Consider the following 22,493-nt stretch of genomic DNA (forward strand, 5'->3'; position numbering starts at 1 on the left):
TTGACTTCCTGAGTCTTTCCAGCATCTTCTGTTTTGAACTGAACTGCAACTGGTTTGAAATGCACCCAAATAATATCTAGCATTCAGGATAGAAGGCAGTAAGATTGCAATCATCAACTTTCAACCCTAGCACTATCACTTGAATATTGGTTGATCAGAGTACAATTTAGCACAAGTACTAGATTTGCAATCTTTGCTCTGCCTGAAATAGCCTATATGCTGTTTAACACTCACCAACAGTTAAGTCCATTTTGTTACCAACACTGTCTTCGGAAGACTCCCTCTGCAAGTAAAGGAAGGATACCATGAATACAAATAAAACATTCAAATGTTAAAGCCAATTTCCTCTTGCCCCTTATTGCTAGATTTCTTTTGACCAAGCCACACCTCAAAAACCATAGGAAGGATTAATGCCTGACAATCTATGTTTAGCACGTTCCTATTTGATCATAACTCAGCAAAAGAGGAAAACAATTACATAATTAAGGGATAAATTTGATCTCTGGCTAAAAAGACTATCGTTAACAGGTGTTTTAAAATACTTTCAAGTTTTTAAATAACAAGGTTATCCTGTTAAAATCCAACCATTTCCAATTTAAAATCCTTATTTATAGCACAGGCATACAGAGATCAAAAAGTTTATTATTTTCTCCATATACTAATAATATGCACCTACAGTAAAACAGCAATCTGAACACAGCTCTGAATCAAATAATAAACAGACTAAAACACTGTATTAGTAACTAAGCAAAAATGTTATAGACTTGCCCCTTCTGCTTGCACACCTCATTTTGGGCATTGTATTCCAAGTATACAATAAATAGAACCCTCTGCTATAACATTCCCACTTAGTAACTCCACTGAAATTTAAGGTCCTCTATATATAGTTTGCTCTTATTACTAGAAACAACAACAATAGCGTAACAATTAGCAAAATGCTGTTACAGCTCCAGTGTTCAGAGTTTAATTCTGGCGCTGTTCTGTAGTGGAATGTGTGGGTTTTCCCTGGGTGCTCCAGTCTCAAAGTCATATTGGACACTGTAAACTGCCCTATAATTAGGTTAGGGTTAATCGGGGTTGTGGGGTTGCTGGGGGCAATGGGTCAGAAGGGGATACTCTGTATCGTTAGGTAAATAAATAAATAACCCAAGTAAGTGCCTCCAATCAAACATCAGGATTGATATGTGCAGCTGTAATCTCTAGTTTCATATAGATAACCACCAAACATACAAGTAACCCCAATCTTTTTAAAGACTATTAAGCAATAAATAAATGCTGGCTGTAACCCAATATTGTCATTTTATGCTACATAACTCCTGAATACCGCTGGCTTGTGTGGTTTTAAGACAGAGTATGGCAGTAAACTTTAGTGCTAAAGTTCAGAAATGATATCTCTTGCGAGGGACTTGAATCAATTAAGTATGAACCAATGCAAGATTTCACACTCTGAACTTGATGCCATTTTCACTGCAAAACTGCAGATCATGTAATGGTCAGTCGTCACTGGGATTAGTTGCGTAATTTGCAACATTAAGCCTGACCAAGCCTCATTACACTAAGCCTCTTGTGACATAGAGGCTATGTTGGCTGTAGTATAAAAAACAACAAAATGAGTTATACAAATCTTACTGGAACATTTTATTCTTGTATTTAGTCCACTTGAACTGTTAAAAGCACCCAGTTACACAATTATTCATCCTTTCTATATAGATTTATGCGTCAGCAAGACCTAGTATGTTACATTTTGTGTTATATGACTCCAAGTTAAAGTTGCAGATCTAAAGACAATACTTGTGGTGGCAGGAACTGCTGGTGAAATTTGAGGTAAAAAAATTAAGGGCAACACACAGGAAATGAATTGCATATCAAAGCTTGTGGTTCTTTACTGCTGTATATTTTGCACTGAAAAAAATTTGCAAGGAGAATAAATATGCAACGAGAGTACTGATATTTTCATTTGGTTCTGAACGGCACAACAATGTACAACAATCATTAGTCTATTTTTTGTCACACAACTACTTTTTTGACATGAAGCTTACAGTGCTAAGACTAGTCAGCAATAGGCTTAATGTGGTAAATTTAACTGGCAAAGCAGGTACATCAGGGCTTCAGCATATTCAGTAAAGCTGCTCTTACCAGTAATCCCATTTTGGAAAACTGTGTAGAGAGAGGGTTTATCCATGTGTCATTGTTCCCACCTTTCATGGAGCTCTAGAGGAAAAGAAGAAAAATAGTAAAATCAGTTGAGTTAAAATCATTAAACTGTCCTTTTTATTTTGACTTTGATTCTACGAATTTTCTGTATTTTCTAAGCTTTCTTTTCCAAATTTTTGTCGTTGAAATGGTCTTTTATTATCCCATTCAACTGATTTAAACCTTTTTGAACTACAATGCTACTTCTCCACCTATCCCCAGGATTGCATAGGTACCCTGAAAGTTTAAGTCTTGTCTAATTTCACGGACTAAGTCACAAAAAGGATTACTTCACAATTTGTTTTTTTCCCCTCTAACCTCATTTCCTTTTTGCAGAAAAAGCCACCTAAAACTTGCAAAAAGAAATGCATTTCAGTGAAACTACGGGGCATAAATTTTATCATGGATGATATAGGTACATTTAAACCAATGCAGCTTATCACTGCACTTTAAGAAAAAAAATGTCACACAGCGTACAGGATTTACATTTTTACCCTAATGAACCAAAAAGTTACTACAGACTACCACGTCGTTATCACTAGAAGCTAATTTTACACAGCAGGAAGAGGGTGAGCCAAAAAAATACTTCAGTCAGAATACCTGTTAGATGCAGTGTTAAACCATACACCTTTATAAACAACATAACTGAACACCATCAACCCTGGAATTTGGCTGCATGAGCAGAACATAGAAGCAGAGAGTAATCTTTGTACCACTACACACTCAAATTTGTTAAATTGTACTGGTTTCCCCAAATCAATTGCTCAACTTTTAAAAAGCTCAGCTTTATATTCAATTCCCTCCATGGTCTTAGCCTTACCTACATCCACAACCTTCTCCAGCCCAAGACCTTGTAATTTTGACCCAACTGTCCTGAACTGAATTGCTCCATAAATTACTGTCATGCTTCAGCATCTAGGCTCTGGGCTCTGTAATTCATCCCAAAGCCATCCAGTCCCATTTTAACTTCACAGTTAACTAATATTTTGGTGACAATCTTCTAATGTGGCTTAGCATCAGTTTCTTAAAGGACTCTTGTGAAAAACTTTGGGCATTTTGTGCTATACAATGACAATGTTATTGTTGCACCTTCATTTCAACAAGCACGTCCTCCCAGCTGTTTCCATATCATCTGAAAGCTCTGATGTCTTGTACTTTTCTTTCCTCTAAGTCATTCATATAGATAGTAAATAATCAAGGATGAACAGCCAATTCTTGGTGCACTCCATTAGTTACATCCTCTTAGCCCGAAAAAGACTCATCCTCCTGTGTAATGATCAGTTTTCATCACAAGCTAACAGACAATACTCTCGTCTTGTGCAACAGCCTTTTATGTGGCACTTTGACAAAAACCTTCTGGAAGTAAGCAGTCATAGCTGCAGCAAAGCCATCAATACTGGAGTCCACAGAAAAGAAAGACAATCTTTGTGGAACATACAATATTAGAGAGCATTGAATTGGATAGGTCTAGTGGGAAACAGACTCTTAAATGTATCTCATCCTTCGTTCATATTTCCTGTTGACCATATCACTTTAGAACTGCTATTTCATTGCAATACAGGCAACGCCCATGATACAGCCATTTGGATTACAGAAATTCACCCCAAAAGAGCTCACAAACACTACCCAAAATAACGAGATAGGGAATGAAATTCACTCACTGAATTGACGTGAAAAAGAAAATAAGGCAACTCTGGATTTTTCAACTCTTGTTTCTCGACACAGGCACAAATGACAAGGCCAGGCCATGTGTTAGAAACGGACAGTTTTCTAAGAATGCAAACCCTATTGTAGAGATCATCTGCAATCAACCTTTTCTAATTGGAAACAAATAATAATCAATTTAGTACCAGCTTGCGCGAAATACATGCGAACTGTTGGGCGATGCAGCCCAGAAATGTTACAAGGAAAATTGCAAGGAACAGGCACTCTCATTGCCAGATCAGCAACTGTTCAGCTCATCATTTTGAGTTGTATGTGTGCAGGAGTCACTGCAATCCTCCTCTCTACTTATCAATTTAAACAAAACTCTGCACAAGCTGTACTGTGATCCAAATTACGTAAGTTTTAGCAGCACAGATATGAATCAGAAACAGTGAATTAGAATAAAGATGATAACCAATTTCTGCACAAAACAGAAAATGATCTGACAACTTAAATGAGTTTAGTTTCTGCAATGATTTTGAAAACTGGAAAAGCTTCATTACCATAAAATCTATTACCACAAAAGATCCAAGCCCTTCAAAAAGCCAAACATGCTTTGTGCTATTGCAAATATTCACCCCACCAAGTTTATAACTCATCAGGAAAACATGCATGACAATCTCACAAGCGCAATTATATAATTTAAGAAACAATGAATTAAACTCAAGCATATGCTTTCAACAGCCTAACCCTGTACAACAGAATTACCTTAGCTAGAAATGCATCAGAAAACATGACTAATTTTTATTCTCAAAGAAAGGGAATGCTATTACTCACTGTTGTTTTCCATTACTTACATTTCTATCTTCATGCAAAATTTTAACTATGCACTATCTAGGAAATTGCATAATCTCATTGTGTACATCTAAACATACTTTAGTTCGTTAAATCATTTCCCACCCTAATTGTGAGTGTTGTCTAGCTGTTGCAACCACAAAAGGGGGAAAATACTCATTACTCTGAAAACCTGAAATACAACAGGGAGGTTCTCTGTTACGTTACTCAATTTACATTATCTAATATCTCCTTACTTCAAACTTTTTGCAGATGACAGCAAAACTGATGTATTCCCAAAACTTCCCAACTCTCAAACAATTGCTAGATTTCCTTTTCATTTGATAACACATTAATGCCATCAATTATTGATGCTAAATCTCATAGACATTACCTATTTGTTTACATGCCTCAAACTATTAAGTGGATCAAAATGGCACAATAAGAAACAGCATGCAAAACAAGAGGTTGCCTCCGCTTCTGTCTTGAAGTGGACTGAAATTAGGCTCCCAAAACTGTGGCAATATTTTAGATATCCAAAAGATTCTGCAGGTACTGGAAATCAGCAAGTCAGCAACATCTATAGAGAGGGATAAAGAGTTGACGTTTCTAGCCAAAACCCTTCATCAGGACTGGAAAAGAAAGTGGAAAAGGCCAGAATAACGTGAGGGTAGGGGAAGGAGCACAGGGTAGTAGGTGATAGGTATAACCAGGTGAGGGAAGTGAGAAACTGGGAAGTGATAGGTAGAAAAAGGTAAAGGGCTGAAGGAGTGATCTGTTAGGAGTGGGATGTAGGAGAAAGTTAAGAAGGGTCATCAGAGGGTGGTAATTGGCAAGTGAGAAGAGAAAGGATGAACCAGAAAGAGGAATTAAAAAAAAAAAGAGGGAGAAGGGGTGACAGGGTCTATTGACTGCATCACAGCTTGTTATGAAAACACCAATGTAGTGGACACAGCCCAGTCCATCATGGGTAAAGCCTCCCCCTATCCCCACCATTGAGCACAGGAAAGCAGCATCCATCACAGGAACCATCACCACTCAGGACAAACTCTTACGTTCTTTTCTTGCTGTTGCCATCAGGAAGGTGGTACAGGAGCCTCAGGACTCACACCACCAGATCCAGGAACAGTTATTACCCCTCAACCATCAGGATCCTGATAACTTCACTGAACTGTTCCCAGAACCTATGGACTCACTTTCAATGACTCTTCACCTCATGTTCTTGATACTTATTGCATGTTTATTTATTATTACTTCTATCTCTTTCTTTTTGTATTTTCAGTTTGTTGGTTTTTTTGTTTTTTTTTTACACACTAGTTGTCTGCACTGTTGGTGTGTCTTTCTTTGATTATTATGGTTATTAGATTTATTGAGAATGCTCACAATAAAATGAATTTCAGGGTTGTACATGGTGACACATATGTACTTTGATGATAAACTTCCTTTGAACTTTGAATTACCATAAGTTAGAAAAAAAGTCATACCGTCAGGTTGGAGGCTACCCAGAGGGAATTTGAGGTTTTGCTTCTCCAACCTGAGTGGTCTCAATGCAGTGTTTTACAATTGGATTAACACCACAATTTTTTCCCTTTCATACCTTGTGCATTTTCTTCCCACTTGCGGGCCAGTTAGAGGAGTTGTAGGGTGAACTACTCTCCTGAGTTCCAGTACTGTTCCACAAGCCCATTGGCCCATCATCATCTTCCTCCCAGCTTGGGGGACGAGTATTTGCCACAGCAGGTCGATCACCACCTCCCCATCCATCCTGCATCGATTTTGAACCTGAAAAGATACATTTGACTTTTTAAAACTCAAAATTTAAAGCAATTTATAAATTAATTTACAAACAAAAATCACTGGACATGGTCACTCAACTATCAAAGTTGATAAATAACTGAATCAGAAAGGTCCCCTATCAGCAGGTAGGTGTACAAGTCAAGTGCAAGAAATAAGACACAGGAACAGAATTTCGCCAGTCTATCAAATTTGTTCTGCTATTCAACACTGGCTGATTTATTAACCCTCTCAAGCCCATTCTCCTGCCTTCTCCCAGTAACCTTTGACACCATTATTAATCAAGAACCCATCAACCTCAGCTTTAAATATACCCAATGACTTGGCCTCCACAGCTGTTTATGGCAGTCTGGATAAAGAAATTCCTCCTCATCTCTATTCTAAAAGGATGCCCTTGCATTCTGAGGTTGTGCCCTGTGGTCCTAGATTCCCCCGCTATTGGTAACATCCTCTTTATGCCCATTCTACTAAGGTTTAGTTAATTATTTTATTTTATTTAGATAAAGGATGGAACAGACCCTTCTGGCACACGAACCTACACCACCCAGCATCTGAGAGGAAACCCAGGCATCCCACTGGGAGGATATACAAATTCCTTACTGATGGCAGAATTGAACTTCGAACTCTGATGCCCGGAGCTGTAAAAGGGTCTTGCTAACCGTTAACACTACCATGGCACCTTTCAATATTCCATTAAGACCCCCCACCCCCACATTGTTCTAAACTCTACTGAGTACAGGCCCAGATCAACTGCTTGAGAGAATGCTAACAAAATTAGAATGAAAAGATAAAATTATGCTCAGCTAAAAATTTTAAAAAATATAGTCACACAAAACATTGGGATTATTCCTAAAAGTCGAATTGGCATTTAAATATGATAACTTAAACACTTTATGTTCATTGTTTCAATTGATGAAATAAACAGCAGGTGATCAGAAATTCCAAGACTCAGTGATTTAAGTTTCTTGAGCTTATTAAAGCTAAGTACTGGTACAGTACTGAATCGGACACTTTGTTGAGAAAGATTAAGCAACAGACAGGAAAACTGCGTCACAGTATGAAACTAAAGTCCAGTGATTCAAGAATCTTCCAAGTTATAAATATGTAGCCTGCTGTCAAGCTGTGTTTGCAAGTGTCTAATCTATAAGAGGCAAATGCCTTTCATTGCAATTTTAGAGTAAAACTCCAAATTTTAAATTTTGCTCTACTTGTGCGGTTTTCTGCACGTGGTGCATACTTGCAATGGCTCTAAACTCTATTCTGTTCTGTAATATTCACTGTGATATAATAGGCATTCAATTCATATCTTACACACAATTTTATACTCTAACAGGTGCATGTCAGCAGTGGGATAATCTCGATACTATTGCATTAGTCATACAACTTCGTAATGAGTCAGTGGACTGAATGCAGCACTTGAGAAATCTTTCCTTATCAAAGAAGCACAAGAAGATTCTGAGAATCCTAGCAACCTTCTGCTGAGAGGTTTGCTGAAGTGACTTTTTTTTTTAAAAAGGTAGGTTTGGAGATGAAGCATTATTTTTGGCCTTATAGACATGCATTTAACCAATGCTCTTTCAGGTGAGCAGAACCCAACCAGCAACGCAGTGGCATCAGCACTGGACTTTGAGATGAGTGGTCCCGGGCTTGAAGTTAGCTGGCTTCTTGCATGTTTTCTATCCGTGCAGGGTTGAGCCTCAAGCTAGCAACTTAGTTTTGTAAAAAAAACAGACAAAAATGCTAAAGCAACAAGGTTACCGCCCGATGCACCAGAAGCATGGCAAGGAATAACACAACATTTCAGTTGAGCAGATTGAAGCTACAGTTGTGGGCCATGGCAGCCAGAAACTAGATTTGCTTCTCATATTCAATAACTAAAACACAATTTAAGATTTGCATATCATTTAGTTCAATGAAACCAATGCTCTTGACAATGCTGACAAATTAAGTTGCTGGAATTTTAATATTTACATCAACCTCCAATCCTTAACAACTTCTGCTGAATTTACTACATCTGTCTTACTGTGTGCTGCCATTCCAATATGGCATTCTCTTTCAAGATCCAGCTTTCTCTTAGCCAACATTACCCTCATCCAGAGCCCTCAGCTAGGAATTTGTACTGACATTCTTCCTTCTCTCCAATATGTCCTTCCCTGTATACCAACAACCATCTGTTAATCCTCCCACTCTAGCTCCCTTCAGTCAGCATTGCTCCGCTCTGTGGCATTCACTCTGTAGTGGAGCAAAGGGAAGGATTAGTTTAAGTGGGACTGCAAAAGGCTTCACCTTGAGCTTTTCAGAGTCATTGAGGCATTATAAAAGTCTGAAAACTCTTAAGAATATGGAAAAGAAAAAAGTACCATAATGTCTGACATTAATAAGGAGTACAGATGTTGACTGAATTCAATACCCTTGATCTTATTACAATGCCTTCAAACCCAAAACGGGATCTTAAAAAATGGTTTGGCAATGGGTGGAATCAAACAGTCTCATTTTCCATTTCACTTTATAAAGGGTTACCCTGCTTGTTGCCTCACAACTGCATTGCAGAGAGCTGATCTTTTTAGGAAAGCAAAGTTGAGTATCCCACGGAACCGCGAACAATACACCAGAAAAATAAATTCAGCTTGCAATGGTCACCATTGTTAAAGCAAATACCGCAGGCAAGCACGTGCTACATGAAAGATAGGATCTTTCCATTTAGCCAAGGCAGTCAAATTCAAAGGTTCTCTGTATATTTTAAGCTTAAAAATGTGAGCATTGCTGCAGGGAATGTCAGCTTACCACAACTAAAAGCTAACCATGTTAATAACATTTTTATTATTTTGAAAAACCTTCCACTGACCAGCAAGAAGGCATCAGTAATACTTCCTACAGTGTTTTGTTGAAACCCACAAAGTAAGCAGCTGACTCAGATTTAAACACAAATTTTCCAATTATGGTTAGCTCATTTCATTAAAATCACAACTCAGATTCAAAAAACAGGATCTCTGCTGTTGTCTGGTGTGATGAGATAGAAAGCTAAAACATGCATATGGAATTCAGAGATTAATTCTTCCCCCAGCAAAGAGGTACAACTCATAGGACACAAAGAAGCCTGTGTGCGCATACACTGTAACTCGGACTTCCTGGCATCAATCTGCACCTGCTGCCAACTTTTCCTGTAGTTGTAATTTAGAGGGTTATGGTAGAGTCAGAATAAAGTAGATACACAGAAAAGGGCGACAATTATATGTAAAGTTTCTTAGAACACAGCACAGATCACAAGAACAAAAATTACACAACTCATGCTATGAAACTAGGGGAGATCTCCCTGTGATGTGGCATTACCAAATTTTCTAATTTGTATTAAGAATGGGAAAAAAATGTCCAGCTTACAAAGTGACTGATGCAAATTAAGATAGTTTTGATGCATTAACATATTTGTGAACTAAAAGTGACAACCTAAACCCTATAAACCATTTTCCATATACCTTACAGAATAGTGTAAAGCACATCGGAGCAATTAACTGCTTTTGAATCATTACCACTACTATAATACAGGTAATGACAACCAATATACTGAGTTATGCATCTTTTATTTCTTTTTTTCGTACTTATTGTGTGTATGTATGTTTATATATATATACATATATACACACACACACACACACAGTTTTGTTTTCTCTATATTTATCATGCATTTTATTGTACTGCTGCTGTAAAGTTAAATTTTGCAACATATGCTGGTGATATTAAACCTGATTCTGAAAGCACCCCCAAACATCAAATGATAATTGGCCAAGCTGTAATGCTAACGCTGCACAAAGGTTGTGTATTGCAGGAACACTGGGGACAGATAGCTCCTCATCTCTTGAAAATCTTGCCTTGAGATCTTTTACACAAGTAAGCAGGTGAGGCCTTAGTTAACTGTCTTCTGAGAAAGGCAGAACTACCTCAGTGCTGTAAAGTGTTGGCCCTTGGCACTCGAGTCTAGATGAATTGGCGCCCACTTTCACAGGACCCAAAATTGACTCTGTCTACTTGGCTGTAGCCAAAATAATTTACAGAAAGACAGACCCCATAATTGACTAACATTTCACTGCAGCAATAAAGCTGGCATGCAAATACTTTTAAAAAAAAGCCAGTAATGCACTCCAGTCTTAGCTCACAAAACACAACCATTCCAAAAAAGTAAATCATTTTTGTCTTAGAGTGCACTGTCCTTCTCTAAACTTCTATTTAAAATAGAGCATCATGGAGACCAGATTATGATGGCAGTTTTTTCGTCTTGCTGGCCCAAGGATTATGCCAATATGGAATTCCCAAGTCTGGAATTTCCCCAGTCAACAAGGTTTAGTTGCACATGGATCAGCCCAGAATCTGAGAATTCGCTGTAATAGTGAGCTCTGAACCCAAAATTTTGAAGTCCATACAAATAATAAAGATTTTAATTAGAACTGTCATTTACCATCTCAGTACATTATCATTTCTCAAGATGTATATTATCAGATAATGATGTTTGGAACTTAACTCTACAAAGATAAGGAATACTAAATCCTAACATTCAATGGAAGAGCATTCTGTTTGGTCCCTATTTTAAACTTGATATATAGTTTGCTGGAAGCTCTACGCCTCACTGTTCACCTTGCTATGTGTTCAAGCCTAGACACCAGGTACTAGCATTCATAGGCAAATGCAAACAAGACTTTTATCTCTGCACAAAGGCAATTCCCCCAGATAAGGATCAACTTAGAAACATTAACCTAATCATTTCCCAGTCAAAATAACATGATTCATCTGGAAAACTTAATGCTGCAATTTAAGACTCAGTTTATCCACCAGAACAAGTGATTTAGCTCCTCTTTTTGTTGCAAAAGAAAAGTATAATAAAAATGCAAAGAACAGGTATAGATGACATAGCCCTTTAAGGCCTCACCACTCGTCCACTTACTCGTAAGACTCATAACTCTCAAAGAAACATCCTCATCTCTAAATTCTAAATTAATTATCCTGGGATATTCACTCTATTGCTAGACACTCTGCCACGGGAAAACAATTTCTTAGCATCACCCTGTCAATACCCCTCATTACATTGAACGTCTCAATGGAATCGCCTCATACTCTACAAAACTACTCCAGTAACTCTAGATCAATCATTCCTCATTTAACAACTTCTCCAGAGGAATCAGGTGAAACAATGCTGCACTGACTCAAAGTTTAACCTTTATTAGGATGGCCATGAATGTAGAGTACATTAAATGCCCCCCAATTGCAGAAAGTGATGTGCCACATAACATCTGATACAAATCAACAACTTTCAACATATGGATGCCAGAAGTGGAAGAATATACAAGTAATATCCTACCAGAACTTGATGTGGAACCACGTCCTGTAACTGCATTTGATGCATTCTGCTCACGAGGCAACGGCCCACTTCCAGAGCTCTCATTTTGAGAGTTTTTGTCCCACAGATTCACATTCTTATAGTTGTAGCTGTTGGGATCACCCCAGGCTGAGGTGCCGTCATCAATCTCCATCTTTCGGGAGATGGACTGAGGTGAAGGCTCTTCCCATCCAGTAGGTTCTTCCTCCTTTGGCAAAGTTGGGATGGTTGCAGGTGGGACAGCAGAAGGAGGCATGGGCACAGGCGCTGAACCCCAACCTGGTGCTGACTGTCGGTTACTATTGGAGGCAGTGCCCCAAGAACCAGACACATCCTGCTGTTTGCTCCAGTTAGAAGTGGTTGCTTTGGATGGCTCACCCCATCCCTGGTGTCTTGGGGGGTCCTCCCACCCACCTCTTTGATTAGGATTGGAACTACTACCACCTCCCCAAGATCCTACATCACCACGGCCACTCTCACCCCATCTCGGGTTTGAACTGTCCCAGCCGCCTGATTTTGGTTGTTCAGCTGGTTGCCCACTTCCATCGCCCCAGCCATTATTGGCCGGCCATCCTTGAGTCTGTTGCTGTCTTGCTCCCCAACCTGGCTCCTTGATTCTAGGCCCATCATTCCAAGATGGTGTTTTTTCTTCTGGTGTTCCACCTCCCCAACCTTGACTGCTCTTTGGGTCCACCCATCCACTTGGAGTCTTTGAATCCTTCCATTCGATGTTTGAAGACTGTGGAGCATCTCCCCACCCAGAGGTGCAGTGACTGGTTTGACTGGGCCCTTCGCCCCAGCCCCCTGAGTTAGAGCTCTGAGTGGCAGTGCTCTCCCACCCTTCAGTTCCTTTGTCCGTGCGCCTCTCATTCCTGGGTGACTCCTGGACATCCCAAATTGTGTTCTGCTTTATCTGAGTTTGGCCCCACCCTGTATTTGACAGCACTCTTGGGTCTAGATCAGCCCTGTTCATTACAGTTTGTAATACTTCCTCTTGGTCAGGATGATCAGCCTTGTTTGAGCGCCGTCCTCCTGGGTGGTTGTCAGAGCCCCCCTTTTTGTTGTTGCTTCGACTACCAGAGTCACTCCCAGTGGAACTAGAGGCTTTTGCCCAGTTGGAAATTTGGGAATTCTCTCCTTGGTTTTCTGGGAGGGGATTTACCCTGTGATTGTCCCATCCGCCTGTGCCACAATTCTGTTCATTAGCAGAGCCAACCCAATCTCCTTCTGACTGATTATCAGTCCCTGGCTGTTGACCCCACAAACCCTGAGCACTACCAGATGCTGTTCTGTTCCCTTTACCCCAGTTTTTTGCTTTGTTGGGGTCTTGTGTCTCAGAGTCCCAGGATCCACCATTATTGTCCCACGATTCAGTTCTTGATCTATTCACAAGTAATTGTTTCACACCAGAGCCATTCTTTGCTGCATCATCACCACTGCGTCCATTATTGCCATCAGCTCCTGTACCATTTTGTCCAGAAATGGAATCAGTTCCAGAAGACCCCCAAACTGTATTCCAAGTACCCCCAGCTGCCCGTCCCTCCATAGTTCCTCTAATACTGCCTTCGGATGAGGCTTCAGTGCTCACAGATTGATTCAAAACCAAGGGGTTTCCCAAACCCATTCCTAAGGGCATATTCCAGGTCCCATTCCCTGTTGTTTCAGACACTCCCTTATTTTGTAAAGGGTTCCCAGTGCTCTGTGAGCTTGCATTCAAAGAGTTAGTGTCGCCATTATTTGGTCCATCAGTGTTAAGAGCTTGAAATTGAGGCTGTTCTCCAACAGAAGCATTCCATGTAACACCCGCATTTTCCGTTTTAGACTGTTTTGCCCAGGCGCTTGTAGAAGTACCATCCTGATCCCTAGGGCTTTGACCTACTGCACTAAGTTGTGCACTGGAGCTCGAAATGTCCGTCTCCAAAGTCCCTTTTCCAGAAGTGCCCTCCTGGCCCAATACTGGCCAGGCCGATGGGTTGATGTTTGGGTTCAAGGTCAACCCAAGGCCAGCTCCATCGGGGCTGCTCAAGTTTTTCCAATTGTTAAGTCCGTCTTTGCTCTCCGAAGAGATGGAAGATGCGTGACTGGGTTTAGGCACAAGGCCCATGTTCCAGGCCCCCATTTTACATTCATTCTTTCCGCCCCCAGCAGCGAACTGGTTTGCAGCTCCTTTGCAACTCCTGGCAGCGCCACTTCCAGGTGGCTGGCTCTTCTCAGAGCCAAGGTTTGAGGCACCTTCGTTATCTATGTGTTCCGAAGCCGACTCAGAGTCTCTGCCTGTGATGCAAGGCCAAGCCTCCATATCAGACCCGTCTACGATTAACTTATCCCAGCCGTGGTTGAGGTCAGTGCTGGATGATCCAGAACCCCAAGGAGAATTTGCATAATTTGAACCAGCACCCCCAGGGTTTGTGTCTACAAAAGAAAACAAAACATGTAACTACCACCTGAAATATCAAATGAGAAAAATATAAATATCTAATTGAATAAATGTTTCAAAATTATTTTCTACATAATTGACACTGACAAAATATATTTCCAGGATAATTAAAAAGCAGGGAACAAAGATAAAATAGGCCATCGACCAACACCAACCAAAAATTAATGTTTTAGTCTTTGAAAAGAAAACAGAAGGAAAAATTAACAACGAGAGCTTTCACACCCGAGTTGAATACAATAAATTCAAGAAACCTGAAACCATCTTGAAGCATGCTAAAAAAGTGAATAATCGAGAATAAATCTTGGTTGCCAAGAACCATCGTGAGACAAATACCCATTAAATTTTAAGCATTATCAAGGGGCATGGCCAACTGAACTCTGATCCAACTGCGAATGTCCAGAACATTGACTCCATTAACAAATCTTTGATATCTTGCTATATCAAATGAGGAAAAGTGGCCACAGCAATCATAAAATTTGATTCCTGTTCCCTCAGTAAAGGCCAGGGCATGAATATTTGAATTTAGTTATAATCAATTTGTCCAACTGGGTTCTCAAAGACTCTAGATCAGATTTGGTCACATCATTTAAATTAGGTTAACCGGTGTAAAATGGTGTTTGCTATATTTCTGTCAAAGTGAATAAAGATCTACAAAACCCGATTTAACAAACAGAAATGATAAATGGGGAAATATAATACTTGCCTAACTTGTTTTTTTTAAATTGCAATTCTTAGAATAGAGAAGCTAGAGAATAGTGTCATGAAGAGTACTGAACTAAACAGGCTACATAATTCACGTAAGATATTTAGCTTATGGAAAATGAGCTGATCCCAGCTCTCCCCGTTTCTGGGATGAAGGAAGAACCAGTAGATGTAGTGTCTCAGCAGCCAGACAACTTGCTGCTTGTTCCATTCAGGAGCAGCAGTGTTGAATGGTTCCTCTCTTCCCTGATGTCTTGTCAGAAGATCCAACCAAGCTCTTTGATTGGGTCCAACAGGTTTCTCATTCTTGATTACAATTTAATTTGCGTCCCCGTATTACTAACTATTCAGTGGCTTTGATGAAGTTTCATGCTGGCAACCAAATTAAGTAGCACATCAATTGTCCATTGTAATGAACTGTTTAAAAGATAGACAGCTGAGAAAATATCAATGATTCCCTGGCCCTTGAAAACGAACACAGAGAACCACCCCAGGAGAGGAGAATACTTAACAGTGGTAGCAGCATGCTTCACACTGTTATGGATGAGCTACTATGACTTTGATTTTTAATACTTTTCATTGGCAGGCAGTAAGCATCAAGGTTGGTCTACACTCATAGTCTGTCCTGTGTTAGTGATAAATACCCTGGTTTCTATCCAGTGCTTCCATAAGTTGGTACTAAAATCAGAAATTGTTCAGAGTGAAGAAGGAACTCATGTGTTGTGCCAGTGGCATTCACACAGGGACTATACTCTGCTTTGTGGCATGACCTGGTCTCAGAAGAGTATCAAGTCCCCTGATGGGCATTAGCTGGTATTAAACAAAGTTTTACAGTGCAATTTATGCAAAATCAGTGAAGCAACAACCTGGATGAGAAACCCAAGGTTCACCATTTTCTCAGTGCCATCATTGCTTTTGCATTTTGCCATAAAACCTCAGAAGCTGAAAACTGCAACTACTTACCCACTGGTGTACTGCCGTGCTGCAGTGGACCGTTGGGTTGTGCAGTGCCAGGGTTTGATCCTGGCAACCCAGGAGGCCCCGCCCCACCTCCAAGAAGTCCACAGGAAGGCGGAGGGGGCTGACCACGTTTTAGTAACACTTTGTGCTCTTGCTGGCGAAATCGAGGAGGCACCTCACGGGGCAGATAGCGGGCGGCGTTCTGTGGCTGGCCGTTGGTGGCCACCGCCCTTTTGGCATTGTTACCACCGTTGCCGGCTGGTGTTGAAACACTGCCAACTGAGGTGGCAGTTGGAGGCTGGCTTAGGCTTGGCTTCGTCGCTTCGGGCACTAGGGGAAAAAAGTGGTTAGAGAACAATTAGCCAGCAGAAACTCAGGTATATCCAAATACAGAATGCAAAGTTCCACTGATGTTTATAATATCTTTCAGCAATTACTCCATACGCACTTAAGTTTATAGAGAACACATTAATGCAAGGCAAATTTGTTGAATACTAAATACAAAATACTAATTTATTTTTTGAAGTTCAAAGAGGAAAATAATTTCAGAAATTGCTAACTGAGAAGATACTTACATGAGTTACATGCACAAATAATTTATGGAATAAAGCCAGAAAGATGAAAATGAGATCCATCTGAGACTAACAGTACAAGTCCAGTTATCAACAGGCCTTACATGGAGAAAAACCTATAAGAGATTTCCTCACACCTCTCCATACCCCACAGGACTGCAGAATGTGTGTTTAAATCTGGAGTGCTGATATCACCCAAGCAGTAAGGCAGTATGATGCCTCCAAGTAGTCAAATATCTCCTGCTTCTATTTCTGTTGCAGCCAGACATTTCCAAAGATTTCCACCAATTCCCTCTAATCTCCAAGCTCTTTTTTGTAGTTTCAGCAGAGAATTAGCCACAAGCTTACCAAACAACGAAGTAGCCCTAAAGGATTAAATATCCTACCCCTAACCTGTTCCATTTTCTCCCTCATTACCAAAAGTAGCTGGAGTTCAGCTCCTCAGCCTTTAATTATTACTACCCATCATCAGCCTCAAGGAGCTCTGCAACATCAGCACAAAGATTATTTTTTATCCAATGTCTTTGTTTCTCCTTTTCTGCCATCAAGACCTGTATTCCAGAGGATGCCCAAATGGAACCAGGGACCATTAAATGAGATGAAGTACCTGAATGGTGGAAAAATACCAGAGGGAAAAAAAAATCTATTGGGGTTCCCCACCCTTTACATGCCATGGACTAATACCATTATGCAAAGGTTCTGTGAACCCCAGGTTGGGATCCCCTGAACTTGAAGAGAAATGTATGAGGTTAAAATATTTGACTTTGAACCAGACAATTGCATTAAGGACAGGAAATTGGAAAGAAAACAAATTCCCTCATATAGAAACAGTTATGTAAGGATATCTAAATAGAGCCACTGGATTTTAGGTTCTACAGAACTCACAAGGAGGAAAAGGATTACAGAATACAGCTTTAAGCAGAAACTACCATGTAACAGCGATGTCTCTTCTCGCTGCTGCCATTAGAAAGGAGGCACAGGAGCCTCAGAACATAAAACTACCAGGTTCAGGAACAGTTATTTCTCCTCAACCATCAGGCTCTTGGAACAGTGGGGATAACTTAATTTGTCCCATCAATGAACTGTTCCCACAACCTATGGACTCGTTTTTCAAGGACTATTCATCTCATGTTCTTGATATTGCTTTTTTTTGTCTTTTGTATTTGCAGTTTGCTGTCTTTTGCACATGGGTGTAAAAAAGACACTTTTGTAAAAAAGACCCCTGGTGTTTGTCTACCCTAATGGGTACAGTATTTCATTGATATTATGGTTCTTGGATTTATTATGTCTGCAAGAAAATGAATCTCCGGGTTATATATGGTGACATAAATGTACTTTGATTAATAGATTTACTCTAAAGTTTGTATCAGGGTAGGAATCACAAATAAGAGTCTATAAAAGGTTCCCAACACGGATGAAAGAAAATCTAGAAGTTCTACAGGAAAAATGGAGCAAAAAAATTCCAACTAAGAGGCTTGTATTATAGAGCCCTTCAGATGAAGGATCTTCAGTACAGTTCTGGTTATCTTTCAGATTTCCAGCAGTCACAAGGGGATGGGGTGCTATGGATCACTCTGTTTTTCAATTAATTGAAGATGTGTGTGCTCTGCCAGAACTGCATCAAGGCATTTTATGATGAAGCAGTATCAAGATTTGAAAAACATTTTTGTTCTCGCAAAGACTTTGCCCACACTGCCGTGAGACTCAGATGCAAAAAACATTCAAATCCATTACATAGAATACAGAGTATAATGCAGACTTGCACAACACCATTTAGTCCATCAGGTCTAACTTGCCATTTAACCTACTTTATCTTTCCTTGCTTGCCTTAATCCTTTTGCTTGAAGTAACATATTTTAAATGAGTCAGTCTTTATGGCCTTTTGAGACAGTACACTCTACACTAGCACCTCACTTTGCACAATGTTGCTTTGTCTGGAATAGCTTTGACCCGCTTGTCTCAAATGCTAAGGAACATTCACTTACATTAGATTTCCCTTTTGAGGAAAGGGAGTGTTTCCTTCCTGCTCTGCCTCTAGAGGCACTGTTTGCTTTGAACAAACATCACTTCCTGCTCATAAGCTGTTTTTTTTCCACATTTCCTGTGCGGGTTAATTCAGATTTCAACATGAAGCAGAAGGACATCCGTCTCCATCCACTCTTTATTTGCCCTTGAAAAAGCAACAACTTTTCAAACTGCTTTCTCATTAAAAACTGAAGAAACTTCCAGCTCAAGTGAATTTTGAAAATTTTGGAATTTTTAACTCCAGTCCTAGCTTTGTGTGCAACACAGCGAGGGCAATAGAGTGAAAAGATAACATCTTCAAAGGCATCACTGCAGATTGGAGACAGGTCTGAACAGCTTATGTTACAATGTCAGTTTCTGACCCCAACAACTTCAATCAACCAAGCCCTGGAGGTCAGGTCAGAATGTGGCACATCAATTGCATCTTCACGATGATCACGTGGCTTACCTTTCAACAGAAGCTACCACAGTACACCAGACTGTAGTGATAAACCACCATTGGAAAATAGTTTGAATGAGATGCTGAGACAGAATGGAGAAGCCCTGAGGCAGTGTCAATCCAAACTGGACCAGACAGTCATCTGGATAAGTGGGAGTAACTGGGGAGGGTAGCATTGGAGAAGCAGCAACAATATATTTCAGAATACAGATGGACACAGTGCAGCAAAGCATCATTCCAGGAAACTGAGCCAAGAACCTTTCGACAACTCAGAATTAGACAGCTGTAAATTCAGGGCTAGCACCTTGGGTTACTGCTGATTCTAGCACACCTGCAGTGGAGCATGGCAGGAAGCCAGCTGAGCATCCAGCAGATGTAGCTACTTCCTCGGGACACTCTAAAGACACGTTCTAGGATATCAGAAGTTACCAGAAGCAGAACCAGTAGAGTTGACCCACAGTCAATAGGAGCTTACCCCTGCCAACTCTCATTGACTGTGATCATATTCCCGAAAACAAGGATGAAATCCTAACTCCTAAAGTGGCACCCGATTGTTCACGTCTTAATGACATAGCTGACAACATCTCCCCTATGTGACTCTTCTGTTGAAATTCTCCTGTTGCCTGGCACAGACACCAACCATACACATAAGGTATGTGAACAGCACAACAGTCAGCAAAGTGCACCTTTTGTCCAATAACTGGACACGGGTTCAGTCACAGTGAGTAAAATCTGCCTCGATGGTACTCATCAGCCCACTGTCAGTGCATTTAAGACTAATATCTGGAGAATGGGCATCAAAGTCATTTTAAACCCTGTGAGAGTAGTATCTATTTGGAAGAGAAGATTTAGGAATAGCCAATGACAGCCTTTGCAGTGTGGCACACCTTAAGAGCAACCAAATCGGGCAAAGATCAGAATCCTCGTTGTTCAAAGGCAGGTGAACATAGAGGATGTGCGATGCATCACAAAGCAGGAACCTTTCCTAATCCAAAGTTACCTTAGTGAACTCTGTCACTTTATTGACTCTGAGGGACTACAGCAAGTTGGAGGACATATTAAGAGAGCACAACTCACTTCAGAGATACCTGACACAATCATTATTCTGGGTGAGTGCCATGTCACCAACCTGCTCATCCAATATGACCGCAAGCAAATATGTCATCAAGGACATTTTTGAAGCAAGAATATTTAAGGATTGCAGTAAGACTGTTCCAAGACTGGTCTTTGAGGCTGTCCATTCTTTTACCAAATACTTCATGAAATGATCATTTGACTTTTAATTTCAGTACTTAAGTTTGGCACCTGACACCACAAATGTCAGACAGAAAGTGTTCTGCTCTGGATGCGCTGTTTGTTTTGTCCACAGTTCGTTTTGCACGAACAATCACTTCTTGTTTGTAAGCTTTTTTAAAAAAATATAAACTATTTCTTGCACAGTTAATTTGGATTTCCACTTGGAACAAACACGGTGGAAATACATCCATCTCCAGTCACTTTTTATTTGCTCTTGAAACAGCAATACCTGTGAGTCTTAAGTTTTCTTAAGATTGGTAAACATTTAGCAGATCTACTTCAAAGTACTTTGTTTATTGTTCATCGCTATTAAGCTATCATTATGCCATGAGTTCGTTCTAGTCCATGGCATAGCAATAGGACATTTGGGTGTGTGTATTATCATGTTTAATGCTGATCGTGAAAATAATTGATAATATTAGTATATTCAGCCAGGCGATGATTCTATATTGAATCTATTATGTGTTTTACTTAATTTTCTGCAGTTTAACTAAAGTTTTCTCATTGAGAACCCTGAAGTAAGTTTCCGGCTCAGGTGATTTTTGAGAATGTGTTTAACTCCCTGCATAGCTTTGTACACAATGCATTGTGAGACTTCCTATCTTGTTAAATTCCTTCATCACATTCAACATCTTGGAAAACTATCAGAAATATGCAAATTATAAATGTAGTTCTTCCCAAATATTTTCTTTGAAATGGAGGGCTATTTGCAACGTTTTCCCAGCTTCCCTAAAGTGGTAATTGTTGTTTTGCACAATGTTAAAATAGAAGACACCTAAATAAATTGCTGGAAGCTCCAATAAGCAGAAACCATGGATAATGAAACATTACACCAAAGTTTCAACTCTCTTGATCCTGATACAAGTAATCTAAGGTAGCACATGGTTTAAGGATCTTATAGTCAGGGTCCCACTATATCTCTAGGCAGTAGTGATCTATAGAGATGGAGAATCTACTAACTTAAGCTGGACTCTTTAATGCACCTGAGGAATACATATTCAAAAAAATAAAGCAGAAAGAGGATGCCTTCCAAAATAGAAAAGACTGACACCACACCTGTATGACACTCATGGAAAATAGCCATGTCACTGAGCTACTGGAAGCTGAATGTCTCCCAGTTACAGGCGTATTTGAGAGCACTGAAAAAATATATTTCTTTATGAAGAACTTTGCAATGGTTTTCACCAGTGGTATGATCTTGCCAAGTATTACTCACCACTTGTGGGCTCTGAAGCTTTTACTGTATCAAAGCCAAAACACTCTTGCAGGATCTTGCAATAATAGTGATGTTGGAGTGAGTTTTCTTAAAAGGTATCTCATAGATACAAAGTATACTTAAGACAGTAAATGGACAAGCAACCTTTCCAAACAGCTTCAGTTGAGAAGAGTACAGCCATAGCTTCCACTCATACAGAAGCAATATTATTTGAAGTTTTAGCTCCTAGTGCAAACTTAGTTTTTTTTTAAAATTTAATATGCATTTCTGAATGGGTAAATCCCAGTAATCCAAGTTGGTTGATTCAGGCAACAAATAAATCACAAAATAAACTTTTGAGTTTTAGTGCAAGCAATTTTCCAACCTTCAGTGAGAGTTATAGTCTTAGAAACATACTATCACAGACACTTAAATCTATATGAACCAAGTTGGAAAATAGAAAGGAAGGAGAAAAGCAAGTCACAGGTGAGCTTAAATCACACAGTAATCCTGAATCGTTTATTCATCCTAGAGTATAGATATTGCTGAATGAATTATTTTTGTTTGTGATCATCTGTGTGTGTGCAGATCTACATGAAGTGAACACAATAAGAATAAATTCTTTGAATTTTGCTTTCAAAACAAGACATTTCTCACCTTTGGTTTTTTGTTCTGTAACCTGAAACACAGAAAAAGAAAAGTGTTGGTCAGTTCAAAGTCATGAATTCACACCATCAGCAAGATCCTGCTTCCAAATTACCAGTATCTAACAGGCTACCTATATTGCTAATACTATTGAGGCTAAAGTAGTGGGCGAGGGACATCTTACATACATCTTCAATCAGCCTCCAAGGGATAGTGTTGAGCAGCAACAAAAGTCATAAAATATCATAGGTAGCCATCATAATATAATACTCCTAAAAACAGTTACTAGAAATAAAACAAGTTACCATTTCCTGAGTACTCACAATTTATGTTCGTGATAGAATTAGAATACATGGTTACCTGCTCAACAGGGTAGAACAGTAATTTTAAAT

General features: G+C 39.7%; 1 protein-coding gene across 6 annotated transcripts in view; it reads right to left on the minus strand.

Annotated features, from left to right (window-relative positions):
• tnrc6ba (trinucleotide repeat containing adaptor 6Ba) overlaps window positions 1-22,493 on the minus strand; it is a 196,546-nt gene that overhangs the window by 34,873 nt on the left and 139,180 nt on the right. For all 6 annotated transcript variants that reach the window (XM_059953568.1, XM_059953567.1, XM_059953570.1 and 3 more), the window contains 6 exons: window positions 22,114-22,135; window positions 15,933-16,259; window positions 11,813-14,242; window positions 6,269-6,453; window positions 2,137-2,211; window positions 235-283 (listed from right to left, as the gene is read on the minus strand). In XM_059953568.1, the coding sequence (XP_059809551.1) occupies window positions 235-283; window positions 2,137-2,211; window positions 6,269-6,453; window positions 11,813-14,242; window positions 15,933-16,259; window positions 22,114-22,135 (3,088 nt within the window). The remainder of the gene's footprint in view (window positions 1-234; window positions 284-2,136; window positions 2,212-6,268; window positions 6,454-11,812; window positions 14,243-15,932; window positions 16,260-22,113; window positions 22,136-22,493) is intronic.

This window comes from Hypanus sabinus, chromosome 29 (genome assembly GCF_030144855.1).
Source record: "Hypanus sabinus isolate sHypSab1 chromosome 29, sHypSab1.hap1, whole genome shotgun sequence".
NCBI classification, from domain to species: domain Eukaryota; kingdom Metazoa; phylum Chordata; class Chondrichthyes; order Myliobatiformes; family Dasyatidae; genus Hypanus; species Hypanus sabinus.